The 13,271-nt window shown below is 44.1% G+C and overlaps 1 protein-coding gene across 1 annotated transcript in view; it reads right to left on the bottom strand.

Annotated features, from left to right (window-relative positions):
• The window catches only part of LAMC2 (laminin subunit gamma 2), a 58,724-nt gene that overhangs the window by 18,131 nt on the left and 27,322 nt on the right, over nt 1-13,271 (bottom strand). The window contains exons 5-11 of the mRNA XM_082615440.1: nt 12,918-13,016; nt 9,952-10,088; nt 9,032-9,154; nt 7,557-7,746; nt 4,095-4,207; nt 1,026-1,244; nt 219-401 (exon numbers count right to left, since the gene is read on the bottom strand). Of these exons, the coding sequence (XP_082471566.1) occupies nt 219-401; nt 1,026-1,244; nt 4,095-4,207; nt 7,557-7,746; nt 9,032-9,154; nt 9,952-10,088; nt 12,918-13,016 (1,064 nt within the window). The remainder of the gene's footprint in view (nt 1-218; nt 402-1,025; nt 1,245-4,094; nt 4,208-7,556; nt 7,747-9,031; nt 9,155-9,951; nt 10,089-12,917; nt 13,017-13,271) is intronic.

Below are 13,271 nucleotides of genomic sequence, written 5' to 3' on the forward strand. Positions count from 1 at the left end.
GACCTCCTAAAACAGGTTTAGATGTTTCCTCCCCGTAACTGTACACTCTGCCCTTCCTCAATCCACTTCAGCTCTCAGGCATCGACAAGCTATCCTTATCTTTAAAATGAGCCCATTTAGACTAGCCCTGAGTAATGAAAACTCCCTGGGAATCCCTTGGAATAGAAGCTATCCTTGCAGATTCACAGCATCAGGACAGGGCAGGCAGCTGGCCTCACCAGTGACGCCGTGGGGACAGTTATTGCACACCACCTCCTCTGTCTCGGGCATCACGGAGCAGCTGAACCCATTGCGACAGGGGCAGGGCTTGCAGCTGCGGGGGTCACGCGGGTCGTTATAGAAACCAATGGGGCAGTCGGCACACTCGATGTCAGGGTTTTCATCCCCTGAATAACAATCTCCTGGGAGGCAGAGGAAGAATGGAGGAGCAGAGAAATGAGCAGGGTAAAACTGTACACTTGCTTTAATACGCATGACATGTGCAAGTCAGAGCTTAGTAACTCACAGCCTGCCTTTCTGAAGCTTTCCCCAGAATGCCTGAGTGCTGGCACTCTGCCCTAGTACCAACTCTAAACATGGCCACGACCCTGAATCTCACCCTCACTCTCCCAGGCTAAGCAGACATACACTTCCTTTACCATCCATAACTTAACACTACTCCCCTGTCCCCCAAGGCCTGACACCATTTGTCGGCACATTCATTCCAGTCCTGACATTGCCTTTGATCTCCCCTACAATGCTTGCAACTCGACACCAATTTCCCCACCCAGCACTGAACCATGACAGCCATTTCCTGTAACCTAGCACCTTTCTCACAACCCTGTGGCATTTCCATAATGAAAAGGATTGAGTGTAATAAAGCGCCATGTCCATCTTCCCTGACTCCAGCCCTGCTTCCCTTAATCCTTTCCCATCTCTGAAATGAGTTCAGGCATGGTCTTTCCTACACAGCTCTCTCTTCCGCGGGAGACCTCAGTCACCTGGCTGTGCCCCCAACCATCTGGTCCAGGTGTCATTTCACTCACCTGTGTCTGGATCACAAGCCCCTCCTCCTTGGCAGTTACATGGAATACAGGTGCCAAAGGGTCCCAGTCTGGCTGAATCTCTTTTGTAGCCAGAAGCACATTCCTGGCAGAACTGTCCCTTGTACCCAACAGGACATACACATTGTTCAACCCATAGTGCTGGGGCTCCAGAGATGGGGCGAGCTGAAATCAGGGTCACATTGTCAAGGTACCCAGTACCTGCAAGAGAGGGAACACTTTAGAAGCAGCAAGTGGTAAGGTCCAAGGATCTAAAGTCAGGCCTCTCATTGGATTTTATTTTTCTTAACTCCTTGATGCAATGAAAATTCACATTTTTAAGGCAAGACAAGAAAAATTTAAACATGAAACTTTTTCTCTGCCCTTTGGCCTCCTCCTTCCCCTCTAGTTGCATTGTACATCTGCATTATGTGTTAACCAGACCTCCCCTGCAGCAGAAATACCTGCTCAACCATAAAGATCAGTTTTTCTCCTTCTGGCACCAGCCATGTAACTCCTTAGACAATAACGTTCCTTTGTCAATCTTTTAAGGGGTCATGATGACCCACTACTCGCCCTGTATGTGCAGACATCTTTGGTGAACTTTATGTACAATGCCAATATATCATTTTCCTTAAAGATAACAATTAGCGCAGAACAGACTGGTCAGACGACCTGGGGAGATACTGGGCCGCACCTAATGGAAGTTCTTAGCTTAAATACTTGCTTATGACCTATTAATGTTACTAGCTATATTATATGCTGCCTATTTTACAAGATTATTGTTTCTTGCATTACCAAATGTGTGATTGAGCCTCAGATAAAATTAATGATGATTAGGCAACTTGAAACAATTTGATCAAATATATAGTTCTGTAAGATTGTAATCATGCATAATAACTCTGGATATGGGAAGAAGCAACAAGAGGGAACTATTTTCTGGACCAGAACAGACTAGAAAGACAGGCGGTCCAGAGGCTTTTGGCTACTGTTAACTGAACCTAGTCCAGTAATAGCACGTTCCGTGGCCTGTCAATGAAATCCTCGCCTGACCTGGGAACGTGCATTCCTAGCAAATGGTCACGAAATGCTTCCCAAACCTTGGTTGAACTTAAGACTGAAAGGGAAGGGATTATAAAATAAAGAATGTTGCCCACTATCCAGTTCTACAAGAATCAAGTCTTTAGCCACTGCAGTCACTGACCTACAGTACATCCTGAAAGGAATTCAGGGTGAAGATCAGGATGTGGCACTTTGTGCTCTAGGAAACCTGACAGAACTGGCCCTCAGATAGTTAGATATTTTCAGGAGAAAATTTTATGAACCCAGTTTCTTGCATCTTCCCGTACTTAGAAAAGCACTTAAACCATTAACTAAGGTATCTGTTCCTTGCAAATAGCAGTAACCTTCTACCAAAATGTGTGCTTGATTGCACGTACCCTCTTCCCAAATCACATATATACTGGCTTCCCCCTTTACCTCTTTGGAACAGTCTTCAGAATTCTCTGAGAGACTGTCTTCTGGGTTATAATTCTCATATTGGCTCGAATAAGATTTTCCATTTCTTTCTTAGATTGACAATTTTTTTAAATTTATTTATTTTATTTTTGGCTGCATTGGGTCTTCATTGTTGCACGTGGGCTTTCTCTAGTTGCTGCGAGCAGGGGCTACTCTTCATTGCAGTGTGTGGGCTTCTCATTGTGGTGGCTTCTCTTGTTGTGGAGCATGGGCTCTAGGTGCGTGGGCTTCAGTAGTTGTGGCTCACAGGCTCTAGAGCGCAGGCTCAGTAGTTGTGGCGCACGGGCTTAGTTGCTTCACAGCATATGGGATCTTCCCGGACCAGGGCTCGAACCCGTGTCCCCTGCATTGGCAGGCAGATTCTTAACCACTGTGCCACCAGAGAAGCCCTCTTAGACTGACTATTGACGAATTTTTTTCATTGATAGCCCTATCAAAGACAGTTAGTATTCACTCACTATGCCATGCATAAAGATATAGTAGTTCATCATGACTGACTGCATAGGCTCTGGTGTCAGAAAAATCAGGGTTTAAATTCTGGCTCAATCCTCACTATCTGTGTGAATTGGGCAAGTCACAAAACACCTCGATGACTGTGTTTCCTCAACAGTAGAAGAGAAATGACAGTAGTATCTACCTCCTATGTTTCTTGTGAAATTAAATGAGACAATGCATGTATTGTAGTGTGCTTGGCACATAGTAAAGATTCAATAAATTGTTAGTAAGCACCTTTTCTACTTCCTGCTTTTTTCGCTATATCAGTGACATGGAAATGGTGCATGCCAGCCATGCTTCCTTTTTACATGTGTGCTAAAAAGCTTAAGGAGGTCTCATTTAAATAATCCCAATCAAGGGCTTCCCTGGTGGCGCAGTGGTTGAGAGTCTGCCTGCTGATGCAGGGGACACGTGTTTGTGCCCCAGTCCGGGAAGATCCCACATGCCACGGAGCGGCTAGGCCCATGAGCCATGGCCGCTGAGCCTGCGCGTGCGGAGCCTGTGCTCCACAACGGGAGAGGCCACAACAGTGAAAGGCCCGCGTGCCACAAAAAAATAATAATAATAAAAATAAAATAAAATAAAAATAATCCCAATCAAGATTAGGAGTACCCCACATAGTACATAGTATATAGAAGTTCAATAATAGGAATTAACAGAATACATGATGATATCCGAACGTGGTAGCACCGAGTATAATCCCAAAGGAAAGTTACTCAAGAAATAAAGAGAACAATGTTGTAGAAGCGATTTCCGAGCTAAGGGAACGTGCCTTTTGCTGTAGGTTATCTTCTTCAAATAATCAGCTTTAATCTAAATTCAGAGGCTCTTTAGCGAGGAAGCATCATTCATTCTTCATTGGTGCTGACCTCTTTTCAAGAAACATTCCTTCTTAACAACTTCTTCTAGAATGTACAAATCTAGACCCAATCAGAGACTCGATATCAAAACCATTAAGTAGTTTGTTTAATTGTTTGGAGACTGTCACCACCTTAGAGAGCTGAAGCAAATTAAATTAAAACCTAAGAAGAGAGAAATTCATTTCTTTTAGCCACTTACTGTATTCTCCATAGGTAGCTCGGATCCGCAGGGCTGTGAGGTTCCGTAGTAACCTCCGATACTCAAAGTAACTCAGCTGGGGGCTCCAATTACTGCTTGGATTTTCATTTAATCTGCATGATTTAAAAGCAAAAGCTGAAAAATCCAACTCTTATCAAATCTTATAATGCGTATACCCAATACAAATTATGCCTGAGAATGGGGGAATAGCTAAGCCCCTTCACAGCCCTGCTTGTACGGGGATGAAGGACTGGTAGCCACATCCTCATAGGCACAAGCCTGGAAATTTCTCACTCCATGGGGAGTGCAAGCCCCACAGGATTTGATGGAGGGCATCCCAGTGCAGGAAGCCGAGCTCCTGGGGTCACAGCATCCAGTGCTGGTCCAAGTCCTCAGAGACCACTTTCTATTCTTGGTCACGTAAAACCTAATAGCAGGAACATCTCTGAGTTCCAGAAGCTCTGATCCTCAAGAGCCATCATTCATTTTTGGTTTTGTTGTTTAAATGATTTGTAATCTGAGCACATTTCACCTCCTATTTTCAAAAGTCAGTTTCCACCTTCTACACTGTCCACAACTAATACTTCCTAGTTTGGCATCATGGTGCCTCAGTGCATCACATCACCAGCCCCTGTACTATTCTTCTTTATGTTGTTTTGATTTCTACTGGAATAGCTCTTCCAGGAACAATACTAACCCTTTTGTTTCATCCACTGATTCGTGAAATAACCATTTACTGTGCACTTGGTTTGAGCCAGAAGCTGTATCAGGACGGAGGATACAAAGACAAGTAGAGTGAGGTGATCAGTGTCTCCCAGGGGTGGCGGGTAAACAAATAATTATAATACAATGCAGAAAGGGCTATAACAAAGGCATGAACAGGATGCCATAGAAACTCAGGATGGACTGTAACTTTACCTAGGATTCTGAGAAGGCTAATACAAAGGAAAAACCTGTAAGCTGAATCTTAAAGAGTAAGTTTACCAAGCTGAGAAGGTGGGAATGGGTGTTCCATCGTGGAGAGCTGGGTGTTTGTATCGTTAGAATAAGTTGCACTCAGTTATTTAAGAACACATTGTGTGTGTGCTGTGGGTCTTCTATTCTCTATTACCTTTACCTCTGCCCTGGGGTAGGTCCCCAACAACCCTCACTCGAATCACTGTGAATATGTCCTGGTGGTTCAATTAAAGACCCTACACAAACTGTCCTCCACACAGTATTTGCACCCAACCTTCACACCTGATCAAGCCAATTCTCGACTTCCAATCTCTCAATAGCTTTCCATCATCTTGTAGGCATGGGCAAGATCTCAGCACCTTGACATGACATCCAAGAACCACCATGCTGGGTCTTTTTCCAGCGTTATCAATCTTATCTGCCCATCTCCCCTATACACGCTGTGTTCCAGCCATAAATACTGCTTATCAATCCCCTGTATTATGCCTTTCCACATTCCCACATATACTCACATGTACGGGTTGTACTGATTTTGTCCCTGGGAAAGCCCTGTGCTTCTTCCTGTTCTCAGTCCATACTGCATCCTTAGTAATGCTTTTCCAGGCAGAACTAAGACTTTTTCCTCTCCTCCCAACTCCCCATGAGCATGCACCACCACTGAAGAGATTTTGTATTGTGTTATGTTTGTTTTTTGACATGTTACATATCCTACTAGACAAGAGCTCTTGAAGGACAAAGACCACGTTTCTTCATCTTGAATTCTCAGCCTCTGACACAGTACTAAGCACTTAATAGGCACAGCCCCCTCCCCTGAACTCTCTGTACCCACCATTCAAAATTCCCATTCTAGACAGAAAATATTTGCAAATGATATATTTGATAAAGGATTAATATCCAAAACATACACATAACGTATACAACTCAACATCAAAAAAACAAACAGCTTAATTAAAAAGTGGACAGAGGACCTCAATGAACAGTTTTCCAAAGAAGGCATACAGGTGGCCAGCAGACACATGAAAAGATGCTCAACATCACTAATCATCAAAGAAATGTACATCAAAACCACAAGGAGATATCATCTCACACCTGTCAGAATGGCTATTATCAAAAAGACAACAAATAACAAGTGTTAGCAAGGATGTGGAGAAAGGGGAATGTTTGTGCACTGTTGATGGGAATGTAAATTGATGCAGGCACTATGAAAAACAGTACGGAGGTTCCTCAAAAGAGTAAAAATAGAACTACCATATGATCCAGCAAGTCTACTTCTGGGTATTCTTCTGAAAAAAACAAGAATACCAATTCAAAAAGCTATATGCATCCCTATGTTCACTGCACCATTATTTACAATAGCCAAGATATGGAAAGTATCCATCAATAGTGGATAAAGAAGATGTGGTATATATGTATGTATGTATGTGTGTGTGTGTGTGTGTGTGTGTGTGTGTGTGTATATATATATATATATATATATATATGCAATGGAATATTACTCAACCATAAAAAAGAATGAAATCTTGCCATTTGCAACAGCATGGATGGACCTAGAGGGTATTATGCTAAGTGAAATAATTCAGACAAAGAAAGACAAATACCATATGACTTCATTTATATGTGAAATCTAAAAAACAAACAAACAGAACAGAACAAAAACAGACTCATAGATACAGAGAACAAACAGGTATTTGCCAGAAGGGAGGGTGTGGGGGGATGAGTGAAATAGGTGAGGGAGATTAAAGAGGTACAAACTTCCAGTTATAAAATAAATGAGCCACGGGGATGAAATGTACACCCTGGGGAATATAGTCAATAATGTAATAACACTGTATGGTGACAGGTGGTAACTAGAATTATCAGGGTGATCGTTTTGTAATGTATAGAAATATCAAATCACTATGTTTTAGACCTGGAACTAGCATAGTGTTTAGGTCAATTATACTTCAAAAAATATCCCATTCCACAGGATAACATGTAACCTCCTTAGACACACATGGGGCCATCCATGACCTTACCTCAGCCTCTTTCTCTGACCTCACTTCTCACTGTATTCCTCTCCCTGACCCCATGCTCCACTCATGCTTAACCACTTAGAATTTCCTAAATGTACGCAACTTCCTCAAACATACTTCTTCTGCCATGTTAACCTTCCCCCCTTTTCTTTCCTTAAAGAGTGGCTCTTCACTTGTCACGTCTTCTTGGGAAGCTTTCCTTGATCCCTCCAGTGTGAGTTACTGATATCTCCTGTGTGTGTTCAAAGCACCTGTGTCCACCTTATCCCTTACAAGCTTCACTGTAATCATCTGTTTATTTTTCTCCCCCATTAGCCTGTCCGGGGCTTGTGGGCAGCAATCATGACCTGTCTCAGCACATAACACCATGTTTGGTACATAAAAGGTGCTCAGAAAAGCTTGTTGAACCAATGAATGATGACTGGATGAACAAAGGAATCAGACTTCAGTCACAGTTTGCTCTCTTTGACCCACTTGTAGTCTCTCTCTTTACCTGAAAGTGTAAGTCTTGGTGATCCCGCAAGGCAGTGTCTTGCCAGGTGGAATCAAGGGAGCTGTGATCCATAGACCAGCACCTTCCAGGATCACGTCATGGGCGGATGGGTGTCTGCCTCCCCTGTCCACACGGTAGTCAAAAGACAGGCTTTGCCCATAGCTCACCTGTTGATTCCCAAGAAATTTGGCTGTGAAATAGAATTTGAAAAGACTGAGGTCAGTTCTGAGACTGGAGAAGCAAAGGAGTGAGTAAGTTTCCATCGATGTTGGCAATTTCTCTTGGGGTCCTACGTTACCCACCCATCACCCTTCCCCAGCCACCCTGCCAGAAGAGCCAGTTCATGGCAGTGGACATGGCCATGCAGCTCTTGGCCACAAAGAAGGGTTAGTTACTGAAACGCTAAAAGGGCCTCATTATAAGACAATTCCATCCATTACATGATTCATACCCTTTCCCCTATGACAGACCAATATGTAAAGATCCCAGGTCTATCAGCAATAATACCATTTGTTACATAATGCTTTCTAGTTTACAGAATACTTTCACTGACATCATCACATTTGATGGCAGTAATTCGTGGAGGTTGTCATTATTCTTCCCATTCAACAGCTGAGGGAACTGAAGTTTGGAAAGGTTAAGAGGCCACCTTGCCCAGGAATCACATATTAGCTAAGGATATGAACTAGGATTAAAATTCTAGCCAGAGGGGCTTCCCTGGTGGCTCAGTGGTTGAGAATCCGCCTGCCAATGTAGGGGACACGGGTTTGAGCCCTGGTCCGGGAAGATCCCACATGCCGCGGAGAAACTAAGCCTGTGTGCCACAACTACTGAGCCTGCGCTCTAGATCCCATGAGCCACAACTACTGAAGCCTGTGAGCCACAACTACTGAAGCCCGCACGCCTAGAGCCCATGCCCCGCAACAAGATAAGCCACTGCAATGAGAAGCCCGTGCACCGCAACGAAGAGTAGGCCCCACTCGCCGCAACTAGAGAAAGCCTGCATGCAGCAACGAAGACCCAATGCAGCCAAAAATAAATAAATAAATAAATTAATTAATTAATTAAAAAATTCTAGCCAGAGCTTTTCCATCCAGCTTCTTTGACTAATGTATATTTTTAACATTTACAAGCAGTTTAAAGCTCTGAGAAATGCTTTCTTTTCACTTTTCCATCTGTTTCTCAGTAGACCCACAGATTTGACCACTGTCCTTATTTCTTGTCTTGATGGGAAACCTAGAAACTTCCCATTTGACTGAAGTAGGGATCTGAACCAGGGTCTGACCACCTGGACACCCAGTTCTGCTGTACTGTGCCATGATTTTGTCAAAAAGGGCTGAAGCCCCAATTGTCTTCTGGAGATACTGCTGCCCAGAACACTAAGTGATAAGATGTCCACATTTTCTAACCCCATTTTTCTATCCTGACTTCTTAGTCTTCTAAGTTGGCTTCTACAGGAAAAATACCATACATACCAGGAGCTATAAAATAGAGAGGGTCTGACTGTCGTGCTGAGCTAAACACATCTTGATGGCGTTGTGACCATTGGAGTTTTGCAGGAGACCCATTTCTTTGGACAGCCTTCCAGCCATCAACATCTGAAACACAAATACAACCACTCTGCATTTGGACAAACCCCAATATCTACTGAGTTAAACAAGGCAAGACTTGATTGCTACTCACTAGCAGTGAGTAACAAGTGGGGATTTCTTAATGTTTCCACATTCGTGAACCATCCTCAAAACCCCCTATGCACCTCTCTACTTTGTATTCACCTTCACCCACTCCTGCCCTACAGCTGCTGTGACTTCTTGTCTCTGAGTCTGACTCTTGGAATAAGAGAGCATGTTTTCATCTGCCTATAATTTGTATTTTTATTTTATTTACATAAACAGGGTCTGGCCTTAGTGAGGTAAGAGGGTCCAGTATGTTCAAAGAGAAACTCAGAGTTGAAATCATATTAATCTCCTGTATTTTTAGAGTGTTTGTAGCTTGGTAACTAATTTCACATAAATTAACTCATTTGTCGTATGTGAAAGCGGTATTATTAGTGAACGTGAATTCCAGGAAGACTCATGTTAAGCCCTTCAATCCAAAAGAATGATTCTTTTGTAGTTTTAAAATAGATGGGATGGGAAATGCAGGGAGATGAAAATCTGGTCTCTTTTTAGTTATTTTTTTAAGTTATTCATAAGCTGGTCTGAGTAAACTATTCAGCTATAACTTTTACAAGACACTAGGCTCTTCCTTATTGCCTCACAAAATAATATACATTTAAAGTGAGAAGAGAGTTGCTAAAGATGACTCAAGGACCCCATCCTGCGGACAGAAGTCTATAAGCACAAAACCCTATACAACATTAGAAGCAAAAAACCTAGAAAACAGATCGCTTTACCTTGATGGAAGGTAGAGGTGATTTTATGGACACTGTAGTCTCCAGAGCTTTGGCAGCTGGCTGAATGCCCGTAGCAAAAACACTGGGTACAGCCCTCAGGGTTTCCCCCATCCAGGTGGTAGTAACCTGGTCGGCACCTGCAGTGATGTTTTAGAAATCAGGACAATATTATAGGTTATTTCTTGTCCCTATAGAGAATATGATGACGGATCATTTCTACTTTCTCTTCCACCCGGCCCATTAATTCCCAGAGGTGAGAAATACTAAGTTGCACATACCACCCCCCACTCCCAGACCCCCTGATGGACAAGTCACAGCTCCCCATTAAGAAAGCACAAAAGGGCTTCCCTGGTGGTGCAGTGCTTAAGAATCCACCTGCCAATGCAGGGGATATGGGTTCGATCCCTGGTCCAGGAAGATCCCACATGCCACGGAGCAACTAAGCCCATGCGCCATAGCTACTGAGCCTGTGCTCTAGGGCCCACGAGCCACAACTACTGAGCCTACACGCCTAGAGCCTGTGCTCCACAACAAGAGAAGCCACCACAATGAGAAGCCCGTGCACCGCAACAAAGAGTAGCCCTGCTCGCCGCAACTAGAGAAAGCCCAGGCACAGCAACGAAGACCCAACACAGTCAATTAATTAATTAATTAATTGATTGATTAATTTTAAAAAAAAAGCATGAAGAATATTCACTTTCTCTTGCTCTGGTAAAGCAGTATCACGTTTGACGTGATGGTCTGGAAACAGTGATTTTTCCCATCCTTGGTGAGGAATTGAGTGGGCAAGACAGGGAGGGGTCAGGTACGGATATGCAGAGCTGGCCCTGTCCTGGAGTAAGTATTTAACGGGGGCAAAAGGGTGGGAAGTGGGGGCCAGCAAAAGAAAGGCAAATGCTCCCACCCCAGCACCCACTCAGCTGTACTGACCCCTCCCAGACCACCCTCCCTGGCATTGCCCACCATCCCTGCCCCCTGTACCTAGGCTCTGATCCCCAGCGGAGGGGGCAGGTGAGGTTATGCCAAAAAAGGATGGCTAGAGGCTCCTACAAAAGCAAAATGTAGGCTGGCCTCCCCTCTGCTCCTAGCTCAAGCCCTCCGGTGACTTCTCTGAGGACCGCAGCTGGCAGACAAGTCCCGGAGGCTGGGGTCATAGAGGAGAGGGCAGGGAAAGCCGGGAAGGATTTGTTTTCTTCTCTGTTCAAGTTAACGACATCCTTCTACATGAAATAATGGTAGTTTCATTTATCACTTATTTAGCACTTGTGATATGCCAGGCACCTTACTTATGCTCCCTCATTTAATCCTCACTACAACCTTATGAGATAGGAATTGTTATTTCTAATTTTCTTAGATGATAAGGCCAGAGAGGTTAAGAAACGTGTTCAAGGTCATACAGCTGGTAAGTGGCTGAGACAAAATTCTAACTCAGGTATGTCTGCTGATAAATTACGTGGTCTAATCCACTGGACTATATGTCAAGAATATGTTCATTGTGCAAAATCACGGAAAAGCAGTTTAGCCGTGAACAACAGATGCTTCAGAAACCAGCTGTAAATAAATAAGTTGGGTTTTTTTTTTTCCTATAGAGAAGGGGTTTAAAAAATCATTATAGTTTCTGTGGAGGAAACCTTCAGATTAAAAACCAAGGAAGGAAGGAAAGAAGGAAGGAAGGAGGGAGGGAGGAGGGGAGGAAAGAAGTGGGGGGGCACAGAAAGCGTGGAGAGGGAATGATAAAGGAAGGGAGGTGGGGGGAGGGAAGTGAAGGGAATCAGGCAAAACGAAACCACAGTGTTTAAGGATGTACTTGGGTAATTAATTATGAAGAAAAGTAAGTAAGTCAGAATAGTGGTGACTTCTAGGAAGGAGGCAGGGTGTTATGAGGCTGGCATATTTTTAGCAAAGGTCTATTTCATATAATTGGTGATGCTGACAACATTTTATGTGACTTTCTATTTCTGTGTTCTATTTTGAAATTTAAAATGCTTTCAAAAAGTGACTCCTTTTTTTAACACTTAAAGCTATGTTTCCTCACCCCCCCCCACCTCAGCAGCAAAGAACCCCCTGAAAACAAAAGCCAGGAATGTACCTGGCATTTCCTCTGCCCAGGGATATGAGACTGGCAGGATGCCAAAGAACTGCTTTCTTTCTTTTAAGGAAATAAGGGGGAAGCCTTTACCTCTGGGGCCTACCTCGCAGCCCTCTGCTCACAACAATCTCAGGAGAGGGAAGAGTTTTAAGTCTAGGTACAGTTTGTACTTGAGGAATTTCCTGCAGCAGCAACTGAAGGTGGATCGACCTGGCTGCACCACTTGTCCCAACGTGGTTTGGGACCCAAAGGGCTCTTACATCTCCCCCACTAGTTCACGTGTGTGCATATAGCCACCATCCCACCCCCGGTCCTTCTCAGCATGAGATGGTTATCTGTGGCCATACACTGCGATATTCCCACTTACTAAGATTTCCCCAACATGTTTCATTAGACCAGGCCTTTCCTGGGACCAGGTTGAGTCATGTGACCTCATCACAGCATACCACCTTGCACAGAGCACCTGGGATTCAGAGCCAGCTGGCCAGGGACTCACTGGGGTCCTGTGCCTCTGTCACAGCATAAAGCAAAAGAGCAAAAGCTTGGAGTCCAGTGAGATTTGGGGTCTTGGTTGCACCTTTTTTAAGGTTTAGTTTTTGAGGGAAGTCCCAGTGGTTAAGGCTCTGTGCTTCCAATGCAGGGGGCACGGGTTTGATCCCTGGTCGGGGAACTAAGATCCTCCACGCCATGCAGCACCGCCAAAAAGTAAAATTAAACATAAATAAATAAAGCCTAGTTTTTGAGGACAGGGGGCAGGAAGAAGGTCATCAACATTTGTTAAGTGTCCCTTTTCCGTAATTGCACTCAGAGGATGAATTCTCACGCTAGTTGCCAAGGGACACCCTGCTGTGCCCGTAGGGTCACAGTTCACACAGACCTATCACAGCGCCCTCCGGTGACAGCTGGCTTACAGACACAGCGGCCTGTGTCACAGGGCCCCGAGATGCCAGCTGGATCACAGTCACACTTGGAGTCTCTGAGAAAGAAGAAAAAGAAAATTAGGGATGTGTTTCCAAATACTTTGCAATTATACACCTGAAGATCAAGCACTCATAAGCAAATGTCACCAACTTGAGTCAATCTTTCATCTTCAGTGAGGCCTCTCTTAGCTATTCTTGTCCATGCTAATCTCTCTCAGAACCTTTAAGAATTCGTTTGTCCATGCTAGAGCTACTCAAAGTGTGGTCTGTGGCCAGCAGCCAGTCCAGGAACTGTTTGCTACCCAATCCTA

This window comes from Mesoplodon mirus (assembly GCF_964341445.2).
Source record: "Mesoplodon mirus genome assembly, chromosome: 3".
NCBI classification, from domain to species: Eukaryota; Metazoa; Chordata; class Mammalia; order Artiodactyla; family Ziphiidae; genus Mesoplodon; species Mesoplodon mirus.